The sequence below is a fragment of the Oryzias latipes genome, chromosome 16, assembly GCF_002234675.1.
Source record: "Oryzias latipes chromosome 16, ASM223467v1".
In the NCBI taxonomy this organism is placed as follows: domain Eukaryota; kingdom Metazoa; phylum Chordata; class Actinopteri; order Beloniformes; family Adrianichthyidae; genus Oryzias; species Oryzias latipes.
In genome coordinates, this window is record NC_019874.2 from 28841258 (window position 1) to 28866178 (window position 24921).

At 40.6% G+C, this 24921-nt stretch overlaps 1 protein-coding gene across 9 annotated transcripts in view; it reads left to right on the top strand.

Annotated features, from left to right (window-relative positions):
- LOC101163690 (ras/Rap GTPase-activating protein SynGAP) overlaps window positions 1-24921 on the top strand; it is a 182466-nt gene that overhangs the window by 36669 nt on the left and 120876 nt on the right. For all 9 annotated transcript variants that reach the window (XM_020710440.2, XM_011485803.3, XM_023964284.1 and 6 more), the window contains exon 2: window positions 12929-13257. In XM_020710440.2, coding sequence (XP_020566099.1) covers window positions 12929-13257 — 329 coding nt within the window. The remainder of the gene's footprint in view (window positions 1-12928; window positions 13258-24921) is intronic.

The window sequence follows — 24921 nt, forward strand, 5'->3', positions numbered from 1 at the left end:
AAATACTACAACAGCATGTTTAGAACACAATTTTCATTGTATTTTTTCTTTGAAAGAACTAAATCTGCAGGAGACTGCAGACTGTCTTTCACAATAACTCTGTTCCCTTTGTTTTTTTTCCACTGCGACAGAAATACTTTTGTTTTTAATGTCACCTTCTTGACGAAAAAATTCATATTTACTCTCAAACTCATCGTAGGACTTCACACCTACAGATTTGTCATTTAGGCAACTGAAATTAATCGAAAGCTAAAGCCAGTAGTAGTTTGAAAAACAAAAGAGTTCCAACATTTGTTTTTTAACAATAATCTCCAAAGTACCAAAAACACATTTCCAATGCATGTGTCACAACTGCCCTTCACGGGGGGATCCGGGCTGTTGGCGGGTGAAAATAAATGGCCAGAAGAGACAGACGGCAGAGCTGAAGATGTTTAGCTTCTCTTTGGGAGTGACCAAGATCAGGAGGGAATCCATCAGTGGAACTGCTCATGATAAACGTTCTGGAGATAAATGCTGGGAAACAGACTGAGATGTTTGGACACATTTAGAGTTTTTACACTTTTGTTTAACACTTTGGAGTTCGGGGTATATTTGGTGTTTCAACTTCATCCAAATGTTTTCACCATTACCCTTGAACTACTTGCTAAACAAAAAGGTAGGGCACCTTTTGAAAAGTGGATTATCAGAGGAAAAATAAAAACAAAGCAGCGTGAAAGAGGCTGTTCTCCAACGGTTAACAGTTGCAGCCTAATCAGAAAAGGACATGAAGGCTTGTAGTTTTTAGAAAACCTTCAGATCATAGCAAGTTTCTAATACCACTACGCGCTTTTGTGTTGAGTCAGATTTAGAGAAACCGTTTGTGTGAGCGGAAGAGAAAAACTGTGACGACATGGATATGCCTGAAAACCGATTTTGACGGGGAACGTTGACGGCATTCTGGGCATTTTTGAGCAGAAGCTCCAGCTTTTCCTTGCAGCCATTAGAGTCGAGTGTAAACCAGATGCTGAGAAGCTAATGTTGCTGCTTCTCATGGCAGGACCTGGATGTGTTGAATAGTACAAAATGTTCTCTTAGGATAATGTGGATGACTGAGACAAAACATGCCACTGTTCGCTTAGAAATGCGACATACAGGTGATGTTTTTGCTCTGTTTTCATCCTGATTGTTTTATGACTGTAAGAAGCTGCAAGACTCCATGATTCTGTACCACATCCTGAACTATGAGACTTCACTTTAACTTGTTTAAAAAAATAAATACGTGTGAGCATCTCTGATTCACGGGAGTCAGAAAACCACCACCAAGTGGATCGATGACAGACAAAGTGTGAAACTCTGCAGATGTTGAATCTTCATGGAACCATGAACTCCACAAACATTTTCTCAATTTTCTTAGCTGAAAGCCGGCTTGGTGCAGCGTCACGCTTTCACAGAGAACGCTGCTTTACTGTTCATGGGCAGCAGCGGTTCAGCAGGCTGTCAGCAGGCTTGTCGCACCACCATCATGCACAGACATTTAGAGCGCTCCTGCTTTAGATATGTTTCAGCTACATTAAGGTAATTAACTCCAGCATCCATCAGGCCTTTTGCAGCATAGTTGATTGCAAAGTGTTGCTTCACAGTCAGTTTGGAAGGTGGTGGTGGGGGGGAATGCAGCAGCCGGCAGCTCTGGTGATGTTCAATATGGAATATGAAAAATATCTTGGAGATGGCTACAGTGAGAGGGGAGATTTAGCAGTGCTGCTGCAGCGCTCTGATGGTATATTTGGGACCTTTTGATGTGTTTTTGACAATGTTGCAGAGCTGGATTACTCCATACATGCTCAGCGCCAACTTGCACTTATGGTGTGTGTGTGTGTGCGTGCATGTGTGTGTGTGTGTGTGCTTGCATGTATGGTTGGTGAAGGAGAGGGGGAGGGATGGAGAGACAGGAACAGAGAGAGTAAGAGAGTTAGAGGGAGGCACAAGTCAGTATTTCATGGATGGCTGTGTTGCTATGGGAACAAGACGTGGGCTCCCTATTCCCAAAAAAGTGTCCTCCTTCCTTCCTTCCTTCCTTACAGCCTTCCCTCCCTCTTCCCATTTCTAATCACCTAATTTCTTTCTCTTCACCTTTCAGCATCCCCATCCTCTTCTTGTCACTGTGTCCCACCACATGCCTCCCCTCACTCTCTCATCCTCCCCTTCTTGTCGTCCATCCTTTCCCCGCCTACTCATTCATCCCTCACTCTCCGTCCACTCTGTGCGTCTACTCTCCGTAACAGTTCCCTGATTCCCCCCCCTCGGTCACTCTTCTTCCATCCCTCTCTTTTCCCTGTCTCTCTGATCCCTCTGTCTCTTTAACACTTACTTATATTCTATTCTTTTCTCGGTTGTCATGGCAATAGGCTGGGGGCGTGAGGGAGCGAGTGCGAGCAAGCGAGCGGGAGTGGGTGTTTCGGAAGTGACATCTCTTGGGCTGTAACCTTGTTTCCTGTGTGGTGGAGTTGGGGGCGGACTCAAGGCGCTTGCGGCGCAGCAACAGTGACGCCTTGTGGACGCTTTGGGTGAGCAATGGGGGAGCCGGGATGCGCCACGCGAGGGCTGGGTGAATGATCTTATAGGTGAGAACCATCTCTTCTCTGTCATCCGTACTTTTACTCCCTGCCCTTCATTAACATCTCTTTCCTGAAGTGAAAGCTTGTGGTTGGAGAGGAGGTTGTGTGTGTGTTCTCCTACATCAGGAGGGGTTTGTCTCCAAACAAATGACCCCAAACCTGCTGATTAAAAAGCTGTCATATTTTACTGTTGGGGTTTTCGGTGGGAATGTTTGTGCTAAAAAAATAGAAAATGGACAGTACATTCAGGAACTTAATGCTAAAACTTCAGTTTTCTTTTAATGCAATTTGACTTTTTTTTTTTATTAAGCTGCATTTTTGCACATGGAATTGTGATATTAACCATATTTTGTAAAGGTGTTAATCTCAAAGACCCACTCTTATATATATGTAATATTGTCACCTATTTTCACAATGATCCCAGTGTTTTTTTTTATAATTATGATTGTGTAATTTTCAACAGAGTCAAAAAACTTTTGTTTTCTAGGACATAGTTTCTGCAGAGTGGCAGAGGTTTGTTAGAAATACACTTCTGAGTTGTGGGCAGGTCTGTTGGTGCGGAGTAAGCCTGTCCCTACTTCCCATCATCTATATGTTTACACTCTCTCCAGGTAGTTTACAGCTCCTCACAACCCTAACCCAACATTAATGGTGCAACAAAAATGGTGAGCAATAGTGAAGCTATCCAGCCAAAGAGTTTAGAGCCAGATATCGCCTCAGATGAGGAAAACAAAGACATTCATGGATCCATTTGTCTGCAAGGGGATGCATTACAATGGAGCGGAGCATGAAGCTTTTGGCTTGCTGTGGTGAATTTTTAATAAAGCATTTATTTCTTTGTAATTGATTTGAATTGGAATTCTCAGAAATGCCATTTTAAGCTTAATCTTGCTTATTTATATCCATCATCAGAAAAATGCTACAAGAGCATGTTAAAAACACTGTTTTGACTGGCGTCACTGACATTTGACCTTTTTTCAGTTGAACTTGTTAAGGAACAGAAAGAGCTTCAAAATAAATATGAAACATAAGTGATTTATAAAATAAAAAGCATTTCCAGCAAAATTTGGAATAAAGTACCTGTTGAAAGCAGGTTTTTTATGATAAGGTTTTTATCTGATTTGACCGGTCTGGAAAGCTCAGACACACAGTGAAGTGATGTCACCTGGGCCACTTTCATGGAATCGAGGCAGAAGATACTTCAAGGGATTTCCAATCTGAAATTTAAAAAACGCATCAATTAGAAATAGATTAATATGATTTTTAATAACAAATGCTTAACATGAACATGCTTAACCCTCTGTGTTATACACTACGGCTGATCGACATCCTTCAGGACATTTCTGTCCACCTTCCCGGTTAAAATATAAACTTTATTCATACCAACATCTTGACCTTTCTGTAACAGTAAAACATCTTTTCCAGGCTGTGTCTTCAATTGAAAAGCTGTTCACTGCATCAGTTAAAGACCCATTCCAATGATGAGCAGGTTTTGAACTTGTAGCATTTCTCTGATGGTGGAGGACACATTTAAAGAAAATTAAGCTCAAAATTGCGTTCTAGAGTATTTCTTTATTATTATTATTTAAATCCCAGTGAATCAGGAGCAGACGAAAAAAGGCTGTTGGTGTGACGTAGAAGCCACAATAGTTGGGCCACAACTTCTGCTCCATTTTGATCCATCCACTTATAGACGACTAGATCCATGTACATCTTTGTTTTCCTTCTCTGAGCTGGCTCAAAACTCTATGGCTGGAAAGCCTACAGTCCTGCAAAACTCAAAGACAAATTTCTAATGAACTCCTGCCGCGCTGCAGAAACTGTCCTACTATAACACACAGGTTTTTGCTTTTGGCTAAGAACGATATGATGATACTGAAAAGACCACTGGGAAAGCTTTGAAAATAGATCTAAAGATGGCTACGGTGTTTAAAGGTAAATAACTTATTTCCAGGGGAACTAATCATCCATGCCGTAATCCTCCAGATAAAGGCTCCCAGCAATCTCCTTAAATCCAGGTCCTCACCTTCTGTTTCTGTATTTGAAGCAAAACAAATGTTGCATTTCCCCAAATGTCCACCGGAGGCAGGTTTCAGATGGAAGCAAATCCTCATTAATTGTTAAAAAACGAACATTTTACACTGATATCACACTAATTTACAGCCTGACCTCCGCAGCTTCTTAAAAGTTAACAGTTTTCTTTATTTATTTATTACCGGTAAAGGGAGGAGGGTTTTGTTTAGAACCTGAAAAGTTGAAAAGGAACTAAAATTTGGGCATATGTAGGGGGATGTTTTTCATTTTGATTGGCAGGTGAGTGGACCCAACAACGCTATCAATTTTACCTCATCCAGCACCCCCATATTTTGAAACTAGGAGGGCGGAGCAAACAAAAGCCAACTTTCCCTTTCCACCAGACTTCCTGTGAGTGGAATCCAGAAGAAGAAAACTTAAATTGTCCATCCAGTGTACACGCCATCCAGGTGTTGACTTACAGACCCCCTAGTTTTTATGGTTATGATTGCAAAGTTCAAACTTGCAATGTGCAATAAATGGATTTTCTAGTTTTGATAAGATCATATTCGATATAAAAAAACGCAGCATCAGTCTTCCAAAAGTTCTTCTCTGTTTGTTGGCAAAACAATGAAAATTATAACTCAGACAAAAAAACATAAAATTATAATTTGCAGGTCAAGCTGGGACAGCACCGTGATTTGCCTCCAAATTTGCATTTCCATGATAAAATCTAATGACTGTTCTATGTTATATTAAAAAGTTTGGGATGCATTATATGAAAATTGTGTAATATTTTAAAGGTAATAATTAACGTTTCAGGTTTTTGCTGCAGATTTATCCCCGACTGTCTGTTTTGTTAACATAAATGTTCAAGTGTTCGTTTGAATTGAAGTAAAAACCCCGCTGTGCAGCTGAATTCAGTGGAACTCTGTCAATCGTGAGTCTGAAGTCGGTTCCTGGGAGCAGTGCTCTGCAGCTTACAGAAATCTTTGCACTCCCCGCTGAGTGTCACACTCCAGCTCAGCGGTCAGAGGGTTGGAGCTCACGCTTCCTGTCCTCTGCAGAGCATTTGCGATGGAGAAAATGAAAGTTGTGCAGCATAAATATTGGAGTCCCCCCCCTATGAGGTAATCTCAGAGTAATTGGGATTGATCAACAAACTTATCAACTCCCTGCTAGCACATTTAGGCAATTTTGTGCTGTGAAGCGGAAAATGTGTACTTATTACCTTCTAATGAAGCAAAACTTGATTTCTTTACACAGATTGTTTTTTTTTCTTACGCTTTTGCAGCATTCCAGTGCAATTTCCATGCTATAACCGTGCTAATTTAAGACTAACGAGTTGGGGGTGCGCAGCAGATTGAGTGCTCCTCTTCGCTCCACCATCAAACTTCTGCGATGGCGCCCCGCCGCTCACCAAACACACCTCATTTCAGAAGTTGTCAAAGTGCACCGTTGCATCTGCGTTCTCGCCCGTCCATATTTTCATGCAATAATATCGGTGAGCGGTGCAGCTGAGGTCACAGTAATGATGCGAGTTATTTGGTGCTTCCTCGTCTCCAAAGTAAGATGCTAGGGCTCAGTGTGCTCACAGGAGTACATTATCTGCCTCTGGCGGCGCAGGGTTATTGTAAGCTTTATTTTTAGCGTTGTTTTGGAGATCAGTGATGTGTATAAATCAACATTAGGCCTGTCGGGCTGCAGTAATGACAGCCTTGACTAAGGCTGACCGTTCATCCGATTGGTGCATGACACTCTCTTTGTAAACTGCTAAGGACAGCAGAAAAGGGAAAACAGCCCTCAGAGAGGGGAGGAAGAGCAGAACAAAGCCAGAGCAAGAAGGATGCAGAGGAAATGAAAGACAGTGAGGAAGAGGAGAAGAGGGGGGGAAAAAAGACGTCTCAGCAATTCTGCTGAATCTTTACATGCAACCTGGAGACGCAGCTGTGTGCGGACGGACCGACGGAAAACAAGCACGCTCATTGAAATTCTGTGCGTCGTGCTTCACAGGCTCTTAATAGGCAGCCTCGGGGGGGGGGCAGAGGTAAACCTACAGTGGAGTAATGCAGATTGGGCTGAGGATGAGTCATGGTGCTGTCCCACGGTGAAAAGCCTGGCATCATGACTTTTAGTTTGGATCTGGGGGGGGATTGTTACATTTGTGAAGAACTTTCCCTCCCTGTGAATCTGTGATGGTGACCAGATTCACTTTCACAAAAACACAGTCAGTTCAAGACACTTTTTACCTGACACTCATGGTGGCAGATGTTGCAGGTTACATTTTGCTTTAAGTTATTGTGCTGACATTAGACAAAGATTTATTTAAACTTAGAGATTTTGTTTTCTTAACTTGTCCTGTCCAAAAGCAGGGCAAACAGATGAGAGCTGAAGGCCTCTTGTGTTGGACATATTTTACTTTAACAACAGGGGTTATGAATTTTCTGACAAACCAGAGGTTTGTCTGAATAAACCCCTTTTGTAATCGAGGCCAAACACACAACAACCCCCGCCGCAGCAGTCGCCGCTGCCAGAACCCCCCAACGCCACACGGCAGCAGGCAGAGAACAACCGCCCCCCGGGTGATCACACCCACCACCCAGGCCATGGCCAGCAGGACCGACTTAGAGATTTTTGACTATCATCAGAAGATATGACCTTTATTTTCAGTTTTTTTTTTTTTTTTTGCAGTTGTCTGCAAAAACATCAGAGTCAAATGTACATTTAAACTATCTTATTAATAATTCATTAAGTTTTATTCAACCCACTACAATGAAAATTGTGTTTTTGATGTTTTTAACATTTTGTCGCATTTTTCTGATGATGGAGGACATATATTAAGACATTTAAGCTAAAATCATTGTTAATCAGGAGCTGGAAGCAAAAAAGGCAGCTTGAAAAAGCAATCGGTGGGCCACAAGCTCCCTGCTCTGCTACATTTGATCCACTTGCAGGCAAACAGATCTGCCTTCGTTTTCCTCGTCTGAGCTGGAATCTGGATCAACTTTGTATGACTGGATGGCTCCAATTCCGCTAAAAGCTGCATAATCATAAATAAAAGAAAATTGGGAACACTTTTACAATAGATCATCAGATGATCGGAATGGGACCTTTACTTATATTATTGCAGGTATCTGGATGTTTTTTGCCTTTCTTGAAAAATCTCCTTTATTGTCTTCTCATAGAAAGCAGGTGGTGCGTTTGATCCTTCATTTACGTTCGGCCTTTTCTCTTGGCCAGTTGTCCTGCTGCTTTTGAGGGAATTGCAGAGAAAAGTGTGTAAATGGGGCCTAACATAAATTCTTTTTATTGATGGTAAGAAATTCAAACGAGATCAACTCTTTATACAACTGTTTTTGTCATGTCATGTGCACCTCAAGCAACTCAACTCCAAGTTTCCATGTGAAGGCTGTTATTCAGGGAAAATGAACCCAGAGGGGGTTAGTCAGTGTTGACTAAATGTCTGCGAAGACACCACTTGGACTCAGCAGGAGGTGCTGGGAGATCCTGGTTCGATTTTAAAAGGTTTATCAATGGCTATAAGAGGTGGATGGACGAGGTCACGTGATTTGGATTGAGCCAATGGCAAATCTATTTTTTCAGCTTTAATAGGTGGGGCCAGGGTGGATGTGACATCATGTAACCCCGCCTCTTCTGGAAAGATGATCAAGCAGATGGGGTGGGAAACTGGTCTGACAGTTGGATATGTTGAACAACTTCAGGGCTGAGGACTTGATCAATTGGACTGTGTCATGTGATTAAATAACTTCATTATTTAATTATGACTATGGTTGTGCATTTTGGATTGTGTTGTTTGTCAACTGATCACCAGTAAATCATAAACCCAGCCGCCGACTCCTTTCCCAGTCTAGTTGTGAATGTTAAATATAACCATAGAGATAACTTGATGTGAAAGGAGTCCTGTGATTAAATTTTAAAGTTAATCACTACAGTTAATTTCCTTTTTAAACTGGCTTCAATTTTGAAGTCAAAGTGTTTTCATTCAAAACTAGATTTGCTAGTCTAAAAATGATAGGGAAAGTAGTTTTATTGAGGAGTTTTTATTGGGGATATAATTGAGATCCTATTGGTAGCAAATGTGTAAAACTTAGAGAGAGAAAAACATTTGTTTTTTCTGTACTGTGGGCTTGCAGCCAAATTATGCCACTGATTTATTTTATTATAGTATAGGAGGCTGGCTGAAATCAGTCATTCAAGATAATTTGTTCCCCTTTTTTAATCTGCACACCACTTAAAGCATCAGGGAGCGTCTCAGTGGTGCATTTTGTTGTGGCTCTTTGGAGCTGCACGGTCACTCTGGCCTCAAGGCTCAAGTGATTCAGACATTACTTTTTCAAACTGCCTTCTGTGGTTGTTCTCCTTCGCGTGACCGGACAAACGATTGGCCCCGCTTTTCTGGGCAGAATCTGCATTTCTTGCAGTTGTTGATATTAATCCAAAAATCTGAAGGAGTCCTTGTTCTGCAACGTCGACATGGCGTCCTGTCAGAGGGAAAGCTGTGCAGCCATAGCACGAAGACTGAGGGGGTGTACATGTGAAATGATGAAGCAGAAGTACAATCGGTTCTGACATGCCGTACATGTCATGATGCACTCTGAGCCGGGAGCTTTTCTTTCTTCGTGTTCACGAGCAGCCTCAGTCGCTGCCGCCATCTCAGAACAATCACGTGTGCAGTGTGTCAGTGCACGCTGTCAGGCCAAGAGGTCAGATAAACAGTTTCTTCTCTGCTTGGCTGTGAGTGGATCTGACTTTGAAAGTGTGTGTGCAGCAAGCTTGCAGTGCAGTCTGCAAATGTGTGAACTTGGCTCTTGGCTGGGGGAAGAGGTGAAAGCTGCAGGCGCAGCGTTAGTCAGAGGATTTAGTTTGAAGTACTGATTTTGTTTTTTAAAACTATGTTAATCATTGAGAACTAGGACAGTTTTCAATTAGGTGTTTAAAGTTTAGCAAATCTAGTCTATCTGGAAAGATTTTTTTTTCCTGCAGAAATCCTAAAAGAAGGATTTTTTGCTAAATTCCAGCAGGACACAGTTGGAGATTTTCCCCATGACGATGCTTTCTTTTGTTTCTAAAAACTCTTTGCTCTGTTGAAGTAATCTAAATTGAGTGAGAGTAAAACAAAGAGAATATAAACGACGAGAAGGGGGAAATATGAGGTCATAATTAAAGCAACGATTCCTTCAAAAGAGATCCTCCAGATGCAGAGGAGTGTGGGTTCCAGAGAACAGATGGAGATCAGGTACAGTGTGTCATATCAAAAGAAAGCGTTCAATAATATGTCTGGGCACATCATGTAGAGGGAAAGAAAAAGCTGTTTTACATTTAGATTTGGTGTAATTTTTTTGTGTGTCCTGAAAATAGTACAGGATAATGAATAAACTAAACACAGTTTAGAGACTGAAATGTTTTTCCAATCATAATTGAAGCATCAAATTGAAGGTTGCCTTGTCAACTTTTAATTGGAAAGATTAAAAAACTGGTAATTTGTACTTTTAGCAATAATTTGTCCACAACAAAAGTGTTAGTTTTTACATACATCTTTTGTCAAAGCCTTACAAACAACAAGCAGAGGGAAAGACTTCGGTGGAACTCAAGTTCAACTTTGTTTTCTGTTGCACGCTTGTTACTTTGGAAGTGTTTTGCTCAACTATGGGGTATCAAACACTTGTTGTGGTGTTAGCATGATGCTAGCTGCAGTTCCATGAAGTTGTGAGGGTCTGACTAATTCTTCTGCGAGTCGATTTGAATGCAAATGCATGTTTTTTTGTTGTTTCTACAGTCATTTCTATAAACTAACCCATCAATTAAGAAAAGCACCACCTTAACTCTACCCTACAGTTCAAAAGAAACAAAGTTAAGGAATTACAAGTGTTCTCAGAACTTTATTTATATTTTTTAGCTCTTTATACAGTTAACAAATTGGTTGGGGTATTTTTGTCAAAAATAAAAGATCTGTTTCATTTCACAAGTTCATAAATTTTTATTAAATTTGCAATTCAATCAAGCATTATTCAATGGAACATCACATTGTTTGTCGAATTACCCAACTCAAATCAGTTTACTTTTGGTTTTTTAAAACTTAATGTAGTGGTGAGTGTTTTACTGGGATGTGTTGCACAGTCTTGTGTCTGAGGGGAGAGAGGACCTGCGGTGGTGAAGAAACTGTTTTTGCTCAAGGAGCTTCTCAGGGTCTCCACAGTGTGGTGCAAGGGGTGGAGCAAGTTGTTCCTTTTGTCAAAACCTGCTGAAAGGAGTTTAGGGATCAGAATTGACTGTAAATGAGAACTGGACCAAGGGAGTGTGACATCACCCATAGAAAATGGCTTACTTCCTGCTCCGACCATTCATTTTTTTGCTATAAGGACTTTACCATGTTGGAGCCAGGTGACGTCAGAACGCAGTGATTGGGTTCTTTACTTTGACTGAGTCAAAGATTTCATGGCGACTACTCTCCCCATTCAGGAGTGACTTTGTTGAAAGTCCACACAACCGCACCGCTTAAAAGAAGGCTACACGAAATCTGTCAATCAAATCTTTCAAATGTAGGAGATGGGGGGCCAACAGACTCCATTTACTTTTATCAAGGCATCTGATTGGTCAGTTTATAACTTCAATAACTTGAGCTACAGAAAATAAAGGTATCATAGCAAGAATGGTCACTAGGACCAATAGAATGAGTGAGTAACAGCTGTTTATTTCTTTATAGAAGTCTGTGGGATTTTGGCTTCTTGGAGTCTGCAGGTACTTCCTGTTTGGATTGCTAAGGGTTAGGGGTCACTTAGTCCAGTTAAATGAACAAAACTGATTCTATTCAGTGGTTAGAGTCAATTTGTCTTGCCCGTCCCGCAGCACACACCGTAGAGCAGCGGTCCCCAACCCCGGGGACCGGTTCCGTGGGTCATTTGGTACCGGGCCGCACAGAAAAAATAAATAACTTACATTACTTCCGTTTTATTTATTTCGGAATCTGAAAGATGTTTCATTTTGAAAAATTGCCTTATTCTCTGTTCCATCCGTGTATGTCACTCTTGACGCAGGCCAATTCGCTCTTCTCGGTCACGCGATACCGCTAAAATAAAACCCAGGAGCTAGCAAAATGAGTAAAAAGCAAACGTCTTTGGAAAGTTTCTTTACCAAGGGGAAAACGCCCACCCAGGGGACAGTACAGGAGCCATCGACTTCCAAAAAAAAGAAAGCTACATTTAATCGACAGTACTTCTTTTTTGCACTATGAGTGGGGGAAGGGGAGAGGATGATCAGACCTGAGCGACGTTCAACGTTGTGCGTGTCAAAATAAAAGCTCGTATCACGTATCTGTTCCTCCTTCAGCGTAGCGTTGCTAAAATAGTTTTCCACCTACTTCATAAAGACCGTGTGATGTCATACCGGTCCGTGGCGCTAAAAAAAGGTTGGGGACCGCTGCCACAGAGAACCGGTAATGCTGCTGCAGAGCCAAACGCAGTCCTGGGAGAACCCTGCTGACAGCAAAGAACCTCTGCCTCCTGAGGAGATGAAGACAGCTCTGACCCTTCCATGTTCTCTGTCCTGTTAGACACAAGTTGACTTAGTCCATGATGACGCCTCGTTATTCACTGTCGTCCTCTTTAGACACACCATTGATTAAAGTCTCCCTAGGGTCTTCATCAGATGTGAAGACCACAGAGTTGAAGTGATCAGGCTCCTGGGAGTCTGCCATCTCTGACATTTAAAAGAAAACCATTCGACACATTTGATGAATTAATATTGCATTTTTTATTTTAGATTTTGGTTGATTTTTGTTGAACCCAGCCAGAGAATCCAATGAGCAGAAGACATTTTAAAAAAGCAAATGTAAAAAGAAAAGTTTATATTATATGTTTAATTGTTTGAGATCTTTAAGATTCTAGTTGGGACAAAACATCAAGATCATTGTTATTGAGGTCATGAACCTTTGATGAAATGTGAAAACATTTGTTTAAAGATATAAATCCAGTATGCAGACACTCTCACCCCTTCTCTGAAAACCCTTTTGGATTAAACTGGATAAATAAAAACATCTGAACTGTGGAGTATGAATTTCAGATTTGAAAAGCTTTTTTTTAATATAAAAATTTAAATAATTGTTGGTAATTGAAGAAATAACCGATGGATAAGGTATCATAAGTAAAATCGCTGGCTGTAGCCCTGCTGTGATTGTGTTACGTCACCCTCTGTCAGGTTTTAACTGTTCACATGAGGACAGGATCATGTCCCAGCATCTCAACTGACCCTGTTTCTCCTCTTCTTTCCTCCTCCTGCCCTTCTTTATCCCTTCTCCCTTCCAGATGCAAGGTGTGCCGTTCCCCCCTCCTATCACCATCACCATCATCCCCGCACCCACGCCCACTCCTTCCACGCCCCTTCATACAGCCGTCCCTCTTACGAGCCTCCTTCCTTCGAGCGTCTCTCTCATGAACGTCCCTCCTTCGACCGTCCTTCCTTCGAGCAACCCTCCTTTGAACATCCCTCCTACGACCACCCTGCCTACAACCGAGGCTTGCATGAGCGCCCAATTTATGACCCTTCTTTGCACGACCGCCCAACCAACGACCGCTGGAACCCCCGTCTTCGCATGAACTCCGGAAATCAGCTCTTCATGTTGGACCAGGAAGAGGTACAGTGCTCCTCGCACCAGGGACCCGTTTTCTTTTCAGTAAAGCAGTTCAGTTGTGTTCTCTTTTCTATCACTTTTAGGAATCATTCTAGACATTTTATTCTTCAAAGTTCAGAACTGACAAATTGATTTCTGCAGACAAAAGTGCTCAAACTTTCGAGGTGCTGTTAAAAGCAAAATGGCATCATGAAAGAACGTATATGTCCAACAATGGCTGCTATTGGTTCTCCAAACATTCAGATGAAATGTTGTTTAGTTTTATCATTTTATGTTTTGTTTTAGATCACAATACTTAAACAAAATCTTTAATGTCTGATAAACGATCATATTTATCTTTGTTTGTTTGTGCATAACCTAATATCAGCTGAGACGGACTCTCACGTGTTTGTTTAAATCTGGCTGATTTCCACAGAAATCAGAGACTGAATACCCACAGAGTTTTTTGAACAGACATGGATCCATGATAGAGTTCAGGGAAATACACTGCTGAGCAACAAGAACCCAAAGAAACACCTGACCCACAAACTTCTGGACTAATTTTCTGGAGAGACAGGAGAGGAAATTTCTGGAAGGTTTGAGTCCCCCAACATCTGGATCCAAAACTTACACAGATAAAAAAATAAAAACAATGAGAGGAACAGTCATACATGGTGGTGGTAGTGTGATGGTGTGGTGCTTGCCGTTCTCGACCAATTAGATATCTACCAGAAAATCATGAAGATGATCATTTTTCACAAGCTTGAAACCAAGACAATGGTTCTGCAGCAGAACCTTTTACCAAAGTGGAGCTTAAGGTTTACTTGATGGATGAAGTTTGGATTTAGGTCTGATTGAGTTTCAGTTTGATGACCCTAAAGAAGGATTTTCCATCCTTGGTTCTCGAGGGCAAGTGTTCTGTCTCTGTTTTCTAACTCTGCTAAGAGAGTGAGAAATGGAGGGAGCAGTTACTTTCTGCTCAAAGCCAAGCAGGGTTTCGCCCTTTAATAAGAGAAATCATAAAAAATGACTTTAACACTTACAGATCATGAACAAGGACAGGACACTATTCAGATATTGGCTGTTTTTACAGGTTTTGGCCCTACAAAGTGCTGACATCTTACTGTAACAACTACATCTAAGAAGAAAGTCGGGAGAATGAAAGTGATGGAAAGTAGCTGAAAGAAAAGACCCAACAATACAAATTATACTTTCATTTTGGGAACATTTTATTTTTGTGAGAGAGATATTTATTTCGGTTATGTTAAACAAACAAACTTAAAAAAAAACCATCAACATAAGCATTCACACTGAACAATGTCAAGGTAAACATTGAAAAAACAAAACAAAACATAAACATTGAACAAAATTAACCAAAAAAGGTGTTGGGTGAAGCCAAGGCTTATTTCCCCAACCCTGAATACAAACTTCACATCTACCTACAAATTGTTAGAACCTTAAATAAGAAAAGAAAAAGGAAGAGGAAAAAAAACAAACACTTCTGAAAATTACCTCACAACCACCAGAGTCTCTCAGTCCAGAACTCAAACTCAAACTCCAACTTTATTTATTTATATAGCGCCTTTCATTTCAGTTAAAAACACAAAGCGCTTAACATAAAAGCAGATAAAACAGTCACAAAAACCGAAAATTGTTAAAAACAGCAAACAAAGGACAATCACACAAAGATGGGACCCCTCCCTCACCCCCACCCACCCACAAGAAGAAGATACCCAGAAGGTATTTTTGATATATTTTAAATGTATACATTTTCTTAAACTGAAAAATGGAGTTTGCATTCTTCAGATCGTCGGATAATAAATTCCACATGGTGACCCCCTGAACAAAAATACTATTCCTTAGTGAATTAGTTCTATTATTTTCATTCATCACTCATAATATTGCATCATCTGCAGGTTGATGGTTTTTTGTTTAAAAGTGCTTTAAAAGCTGGTTGAAGTGGGAAAACTCTGAAATGATGGAAACCATATATTTAAGATGTAGGTCTCTGAATACTTTTGTCCTGCTGTGAAATACTTTTTGTTCTAATTAAAGGGCTTATTTTCAGGTTGGAACTTGTAAAATTAGGCCGGAGAGAGATTTCCACCAGAACTGAGCATAAACTCTGTATTATTGTCGCCGAAGGCAGGCTTTTGCTAACGCTGCTGCTTCTTCAGAAAGTTTTTGGGTTTACCTCCATCAAAGTGATGCTAGCCGCACTCTGGAAAAGATAGAAGTTCACTCTTGAACTCCACTCAAAATCATGCTTCACTTGTCAGTACTGTATGGTGTTTATGATCTGCTGAATTGGCATGAATTTACACTTAACACACAGATTACATGTTGATTCCAGACTCATTTTTCTACCATCAAGATGAAGTTCAAGTCAAAAGAAAAGATAACTTCACCCACACATCTTATGGCCATTTTAACTGCATACACATTTGCCTAAAACCTCCGTTTTGTGCCTATTTTTAGGATTTAGTTTATTAGCATAACACATTTGAGGCAGATACTTGGCCCCACCCACCTCCCAAAAGTAGGTGAAGTCAACGGTACTGCCTCCCAAATGTCGAGTTTGGTAAAAAATATTTTGAAAACCATAAAAAAATCACTTTATTTGTTCTGTAAGATGGGTGAGACAAAGAAGGTCACTGCTGAAGAAGCTGGCTTTTCTCAGCGTGACATCAAAATGAGTTTAAATAAATAGTTTAAATAAAGGCCAGTCAAGAACTTGGGGGAGAGATTCATTTGGGAGTTTACAGATACTGATGCTGCGGTCTGATCTTCAAGAGTAAGCAGGCAAATCCAGGATATATTTGCGTCACTTGTCTCAAGTTAAAACAGAGAGGTGGCTAACCTGAGCCAAAAACACAGGGTTGGACTGGGGTTTAGTGGTTGAAAGTTTCAACCTGGAGTCCGATGGACAAGAGAAGAGGCTCAGGATCAAGCTGCTTGAGGTCCAGTGGAAAGCCTCCAGGTCAGCAGCGGTTTAAGGAGCCCTGCTGTTTGTCAAAGCAGAGGATGTTTTAGTGCACTCCATGCCCTCGACTAAGCAGCTTGTTGGAGATGCTGATATCATTTTCTAGCAGGACTTGGCTCTTGCTCACATAAATGGAGAGACCTGGTTCATGGTCCATGACCAAACCCAACCCAAACCCAACAGATAACCTCTGGAGCTTTGAGAAGAAGAAGAGGGGGCACAGCAGACCCAATGACACAGAAATAACCTTTACCATCCATTCTGCACCACACCGATGCACAGAGCTCCAACAAAACAGTTACTACCAGAACTCTTTTCACCTTCCAGAAGTTCTACAATTCTGTTAAAGTGCTTTTGTTCTTTCATGTTCTATGGTCATTTTCAGAATGCAGCAGTTACGTTTTTTCACCCATTTCCTAAAAATTCCTAAAAATACAAATGATGTTTGAGTTCATTTGGAAGTATCTGCATATATAATGCACAAAACTTTATTGATTCGATTTTTTTTTTATTTTTTTTATTTTATTTATATTTTTGACAGGGAATATCAACTTTTACATCATTGTTACATTGTTTCCAAGTTAAACACCATTTTACATCAAATATATTTTCTGTCAGTAAATCAGAATGCGTGTTTTTGATCATTTTGTACTCTTCCCCTCTTTTTTATATGAACAGAAAAAAACAAAACAAAAACAGAGCAGCTGTCAATCACACTCTTATCCAAAAAGGATGAATCAATCAAATAAACCCACATTATCTGTTATCTTGTAATAGAGAAGTATTTATTTATTTATTTTTTGTTAGAATTAAAGAAGGTCAGGTCTAAGAGGTCCAATATATTTGACCCATTTTGCCCACCATCTCAAACCTTTATCTGTTTGCGTCTTTATTGCAAAAGTCAGTCTTTCCATAACATAAATATCATGTATTGTTTTATACCAATCATCTACTGTTGGAGCATCAGGTTGTAACCACTTTCTTGTCAAGGCCTTCTTCCCTCCCACCAGCAATATTCTCATTAAATATTGGTCTGCTGCAGACTGCATGTGTTGTGTTACTGTTCCCAGGTATAGAGCTAAGGCAGGGGTCGGGAACCTATGGCTCGCGAGCCATATATGGCTCTTTTGATGGTCACATGTGGCTCGCAGACAAATCTTTACTTATACTTTTTTTTTCATTAGACCAGTCCTTCTCGGGCGCGATGCGATGCCAGAGGCGCGCAGTAGTAGCAGTGCTTAGAGAGAGAAATCTGCGCCAGCGCTATCAGTTACTATTATCTATTATTTCACAGAGTTTGTACCAGCCGCAAACCTGTGAATTGACGTGCCTAAAACTGCGCGCTCCCGTCTCTGAGAAAGAGCGCGCAGATGCGGGGACGGGATGTGTGAGGGAGAAAGCAGAGGGCGGGGGGGGTGAGGGGACAGGCAGCAGGTGAACCGCGCAGGGATAAAAATATAAAACCCGCTGCCCGTCACTCACTGCAGCGTGTGAGTGTGTGTTTGGCTCCGCGTCTGCATGTGAGCAATCTGTCTCACATCTACAGAACATTCAGACCTACGATCACGTTTAAAGTCTCAACGCCTGCATGAAGCAGAAACTCACCACGTATCAACCAGACTAGACAATCAGCAAAACCACCACGAGAAATACTCATCATTTATTAGCAACAGAATAACAATGTTATTAAAAAGAATCCACAGACTTATTGTACTTTAAAAATGTTGAAATTAAATCAAATGCACACATTCATTTGTATATTTAGTTTTTAACATATTGTCGCGGACTGAGTTGGATGGCTGTTGGGCCGCGTTAAAAGTTCTGGAGTTCATTGAACGCGTCAAGCAGAGATCTGATTGGCCCTCAGTTCTGTCGCTCAGCCTGTTGTTAGTTTGGACCAATGGGGTTCAGCTGTGGGCCGAATAAGGGAAATGGGAGGGCTGGAGCGGGAGGGGGGAAAATAAAGTTGGGAGAAGCGCTCGCTCTCGTCTCGGCGGGAGAGATTCAGGAGTTGCTGAATTAATTGTACGGCGTTTGTTGCGGTCTGCAGTAACCAGAATAGAGAACCTTAAAAGAGGTTAAGTCTCCGTGCCTCAGTGTGGGGGAAGGGACACTACATTATTGTATGGCTCTTTGGAAATTACAATTAAAAATATGTGGCATTTATGGCTCTCTTGGCCAAAAAGGTTCCCGACCCCTGAGCTAAGGCATTAAAGGGAAAGGTTTCTTGAAATGTCATCTCCAAACATTTATGGATTTCTTGCCAAAAAGATATGAGTACAGGACAATCCCAGAATATATGGTAGTGGTTGGCTTCAGATGAGCCACATAACCTCCAACAGCTTGTACCAACACCTTGATGCCTCTTTTGTGTGGGGGTGATGAAGAATCTGATGATGCTTTTCCATCCAAATTCCCTCCAACTATGTGAATGAGTGGTTCTCCATTGGGATTTACAGATATTTTCCCATTCTTCCTCAGTCATGTGCAATCTTCCTTCTCGTTCCCATTTACTCTTAACATAATGAGTGTTTGTGTATCGGGAGTCCTGTAGACCCTTGTACAGTTTGGATATTATTCTTCGTCCGCCCCCAGAAGTATAGGCTGTTATAAACACTTTCAGTATGTCATTGTCTAATTTTCCTGATCCCTCAGCCAGGATCCCATTCAGTCTATGTCGTATCTGTAAGTACCTAAAAAAATCCCTGTTCTCCAAACTGTATTCTTTCTTACACATTTCAAAACTTTTTACTGCCCCCTTTTTTATTAGGTTGCAGTATGCTGTGACTCCTGTTGTTCTCCATATTTTAAATCTTGAGTCTGTCCTGTTAGGTATAAAATCTGTGTCGTATGCTCCCCATCGCAACACCTTTTCTGCTCCCTCCAAACTACAGTTTTTAGCTATTTTCCGCCATATTTTTAGTGATATTTTTAGCCATGGGTTTTCGTCAGAGTTATTTGTCAGTTTACTATCTGCTATCTTGGTTTGGATGGGAGGTTCTGTGTGTTCTCCCTCTTCTATTTCCTTCCACCTTGCTCTAAATTGTGGATCGCAGAGACCTACAAGTGGTCTTATTTGAGCCGCATAATAATAATCCTTGAGGGTTGGTAGTGCCATACCCCCTTTGTCCTTAGACAGTTGCATTACTTTGTATCGTATTCTGGGTCTCTTACCCTTCCAAATGTAACGTGAAATCATCTTGTCCCATTCAATGAATTGCTGATCTTTTATTTCAATTGGTAGCATCTGAAAAAGATACATTAGGCGAGGCAGGATAACCATTTTAATTGTGTCTATCCTTGAAGATAAGTTAAGGAATGGTAGATGAGTCCATCTGGAAATGTCAGATTTTATTTTTAAGGTTAAAGGGGCATAATTAGCATCAAATAATTTAGTAATATCTTGGGTGAGGTTAATTCCTAGGTACTTCATTGTATTTGTAGTACATATCAGGTCATATTTATTCAAAAGTTGTTTTGGTGGATTAAAATTGAGAGTTAAGATCTGGGTTTTTTGGACATTTAATCTGTAGCCTGATAATTGTCCAAATTCTTTTAGGGATGACATTAATATTGGTAAAGACTTCAGGGGTTGTGTTAAATAGATTAATACATCATCTGCAAATAATGATAATTTGTGTTCTTGTCCTCCTATTTTCACTCCTGTTATCTCTTTGGCTTGTCGAATTAATTGACTGAGGGGTTCAATAAATAAAGCAAATAGAAGTGGTGAGCATGGGCAGCCCTGTCTGCAGGAACGCTCCAGTGTGAAGGGTTTCGTAAGACTACCATTAATTTTAATTCTTGCTGTGGGGTTATTATATACAGCTTGAAGAGCCTGAATAAGAATTTTATGTAAGCCATATTTTTCTAGTACTTTAAACAGGAAGGTCCATCTAACTGTATCGAATGCCTTCTCTGCATCCAACCCCATAAGCATTGCTTGTGTCTTATTTTGTTGTATATTCCATATAATATGTAGTGTCCTTCTCAAACTATCATGGGTCTGTCTTTGATGAATAAATCCTGTCTGGTCAAGGTGAATAAGTGAAGGTAAGATCTTCTCAATTCTTCTGGCCAATATTGACATAAATATTTTATAGTCTACGTTTAACACTGATATTGGCCTGTATTGTTTGCAATCTAATTTATCTTTTCCTTCTTTTGGTATCACTGAAATTATAGCGTCCCTCCATGAGGAGGGGATTGTTCCCTTTTGTAGTACCCAGTTACATATTTTGCAAAGTTTAGGAGTTAGTTGAGCCCTAAAACATTTGTACCACTCGGCTGGAAAGCCATCTTGACCTGGAGTCTTCTGTGGTTTAAGCCTGGATATTGCAGCCTTCACCTCGTTTTCCGTTATTTCTGCCACCAAGGTTTTATTTTGTTCCTGTGTGACCTTAGGTAAATCTAAGGATTCAAGAAAAGTTCCTATTTCATTTATGTTATCTAGTTTTGGCTGTGCGTATAAATTTTTGTAATATTCTTCAAAACAATTTTGGATATCTTCTGGTTTATATTGTATTTCCTCTGTTCGGGAGTGTCTTATTTTAGTGATTGTGTTATCTTTTTGTTGTTTTCTCAATTTGTATGCTAATAGTTTCATTGCTTTACTTCCTGCTTCGTAATATCCCTGTTTTAGAAAAACCAATTTCTTTTTAACTTCTTCTGAGTATATCTCATCTATCTCATTTTGTAGTTTCTTTATCTTTGTTCCGTTATCATGTTTCGCTCCAATTTTATGTTGTTTTTGCAAATCTTTAAGTTGACATGTTAATTGATTAAGCTTGTCTTGTTTACGCTTCTTTAACGATGAGGAGAGCGAAATTATTTTTCCTCTTAGTACCGCTTTATACGCATCCCACACTGTAGTTGGGGAAACTTCCCCATTATCATTATCTTCAAAATACATTTCTATCTCTTTACCCAATTCTTCTTTTATTTTTGCATTATTTAGTACACTTAGGTTTAATTTCCATGTTGTAGATTTGGGCTTGTCATTGATATTTATTAGCATTTTTACTGGTGCGTGGTCAGATATATCTATTGTTCCTATGTCGCATGACTGGATTCGGTGTCGATCTTTTCCAAACATAAAGAAATAGTCTATTCTGGAGTAAGTTGATTGTGGTGCTGAGTAATAAGTGTAGTCCCGGCTAGTTGAGTTCAGTTCCCTCCAAACATCTATTATATCAATTTATTTGATGACTGAGTTTATTTTGTTAACTAAAGGTTTTTTGTGGCATAAACTAGAACCAGATGAGTCCATCTTTGTTAATCTTATGTTCATATCTCCTCCACTTATAAGTATCCCGCGAGATTCTGTGGACATAATATTGAACACTTTTTTATAAAATTGCCAATCACTTCCTGGGGGAGCATATATACTAAATAATGTTACCAAAGACCCTTCAATCCTTCCTATGATCATTACATATCGACCCTCTTTATCTTTGGTCTCTGAAATGTGTTCATATTGAACCTGATTTGATATTAGAATAGCTGATCCTCTTCTGTGTCCTGACTTATAGGATGTGTAAAAAATGTGTTTAAAGCCCCCTCTCCTCAGTTTTTCATGTTCAGCCTCTGTTAGGTGGGTTTCCTGTAGGAAAACCACTTGTCCCCGTTCCCTTTTAAGCTTTGAAAATATTTTACTTCTCTTAATAGGATTCAGCATACCATTTACATTATAGGAAGTTATTCTTATAGTTTTATCCACCATCATTTTTGTGATGTGTCTGGATTTTAGTGGATGAGGGAAAGACAGCTTTCAGGCTGCTCTGAACTGCAGCCAACAAATGATAAACAAGATAACTAGTTAGAAAAATGCTCTTATTCAAGTAACACAAATTTTCCTCAGAACTTCCAAAGGTGGGGTTCCTCTGAGAACCCTGTTGTTGTTGTAATGCAGCCATCCCGAGGGAAAATCTCTCTTTTAAGAAAGGGCCCTCTGACAAAGTCTTTGATGGTGAGTATACAGCTCAAAGTTCAGCCCTCCGACTAATCGTTACCTTCATTTCGGCTTTTTATAATAATGAAAATAAACAAAATAAAAATCATTACTCAGAAGTAAACCAAAGAGTTTCTGTCTCACTTTTAGTAAATAGAATTCAAGAAAGGATGCATTTACCCAGAGAGAGAAATTAAATAAAAATAAAAACAAGAATCAGCATGTATTTACCCATCATGGTCAAATCTGCAGCATATGTGTACTCATCTGGGCTGCTGTTGTCACTGTTTTTTAGTTTTTATTCATGTCTTCCTGCTGCGGGCCCCGTCTGAACTTTTCAAGCTTGTCCTTGTATGATGATCCTCCTTGTCGCCGTCTCTGTCCTCGTCCCCCGCTGACAGTCCAGGTCAGCCTCCTGATCTGCTCCAACAGCGTCTCCGCTGGTTTCAGCACGGTCACCGGTAATCCTTTTTCTGCCATCTCTCTCGTCGCTTCTTCAGCAGAGTTGTATACACGAGTTCCGTCCGGGTAGAAAACTCGAAGTTTGGCGGGGAAGGGGGTCTGAAATCGGATCCCTTTTTCTTTCAGAACCTTCTTTGCTTCTGCATATTCTTTTCTTTTGTTAAGCACGCTCGGTGCATAGTCGTTATCAAAATTTACTTGTCCGCCCTTCCAGATGAATCCTTTCTTCTGCCACGCCGTTCGTAGAATCTCCTCTTTTATTCTGTAACTTTGGAACGTTACTACAATGGATCTCGGCGGCCCCCCTTCTCGTGGTGCTGGACCCAGGGCTCGGTGTGCTCGTTCGATCTGGAGGTTTCTGTCTTCCGCTAATGACAGATTTTGTTTAAGCAGCTCTTCGACAAAGTGTATCATTGATGGGGATTTATTTTCGGAGCCCTCCGCCACAGAGTAGATCCTGATGTTGTTTCGTCTGGCCCTTCCTTCCTGGTCAGATTGTTGAGTTTCTAGCTGTGACTGAAGTTTCACCAGCTCCTCCATGACTTCTTCCATTGATTGCAGCCTCTCCTCAGCGTTCACAATCCGCTCTTCCGCCTCGTCCAGCCTTATCTTTGCCTTGCTAATCTCTTCCTTAATTTCTCTCAATTGTTGTTTGTTGTCCTGGCGGAAACTTTTTATTTCTGTCAGTATTGTTGTTAGGTTGATTTCTTCATCTGGCTCGTCTTCGTTAGCATTAGCCGGCGATGCGCTGCTAACACCAGCACGTGGGCACTCTGGGCTGTTGCTTCCAGGAAAATCGGCAGTTTGCATGGTTTTCTTTGGCTTAAGTTTAGCCTGCTTGTCTCGGGTCCACATCTTGCCCTTTTCCATCTCTTGGAATCACTTTGGATATCGTTTGTCGAGTTTGAAGGGCAATTTAATTCCAAATGTCGGAGGAGAGAAGACTCTAAGCTGCCATCTTTGCGGCTGCGCACTGGAAGCCTGATTCGATTTTTAACCTTTTTTTTTTACTAACTTTAATCTGATTTATTGACGTTGGAGTTCTAAATTTTATTCCATTTTATTTTGATTTGGAGCAAACAGTAATAATACCAACTAACTGATTTCACGAAGGCTTCCAAAAACCTACAACTTTTTAGTTTTTTTTAGGTTTTTTTGGAGAAATTGTTATAGATAACAAGCTTTAAACGCCCCGGGGTTTTAAAAAATCCAGTTTTAGTGATGTGATTGACTGACTTCATCATTGAAGCTGAGACGCTCTGATTTGTGTGATTTACAGACAGACATTTGTTTGTTCTTCAGGCATTTTGCCCTGGCGTTTGCTCCGTGTGAATAAACTGAACATTTGGGGTTCAAATCCCAGGCTTTGTAGTCATTGTAAGCCAATATGGCCCTTTGATTGTGAGACACTTGTAAAGCGCTTTGGCTAAATATAAACTGTGATAATGAATCCACCTAAATTGATGCAGAAAGGTTATCGCAGCTGTGCATTAGTTCTCATTGAATGGAGGTTTCTACCCTTCAGTTTGTGTGACGGTTCGGCGTGCAGCGATGCCAAACATCTTTTCTCACTCATCAGTCCAGGAGAGGGTACTGTTCTTCAGCTTTTTCTCCTCTGAATCAAAAGCTCATTCGACTCAAAGACTCACACAGCTCATGACGAAGCACACATGATGCAGGGATTTCAAAAATCTATCAGTCACCTCCCAAAACCTGACCGCTTTTAGATTGAGAACATGCTAATGAAGCGTTCATGTGAATAAAATGATGAAACATCGAGAGCACGGTCAGCTTTAAAGCAGGTTTAAGGGATAAAAAAAAAAAATCCTTTTTTCACTCTTATATGAAAGCTTTTCTTCTGGACTGCTTCAGTGCGTCAGTGGGAGCGACCTGTGCTTCTCTGGAAGGACAGAAAGGAGAGCGCGCTTCTGCTAATCAGAGATTCATCCCTGTCTAATTGTGCCAATAATGCAGCAGCTGTGAATGCATCCGAGGCAGAAGCGGTCTGCTGATATCCGTCACCTCGGTGACGGCGAGAGGCGTTAAATATTCATGCCTGTCACTCACCTCGTGCAGGATGGGAGGTCTTTCTCCTCATCGCTCTTCCTCACTTCTACTCTCATCCTTCAGTTTATTGTTTCATTTCTGAGAAACTTGAGCAAACCGCCACAAAAGCAATCATCTTGTTCTTTTAGAAGAGATGGCAGGTTTGGGTTTTTTTGCTGCTTCTCATACATTTTGATAGCAGTCTATCTCTGAGAAGCACCTTTCACCTTAATTTATTTTGCTGCTT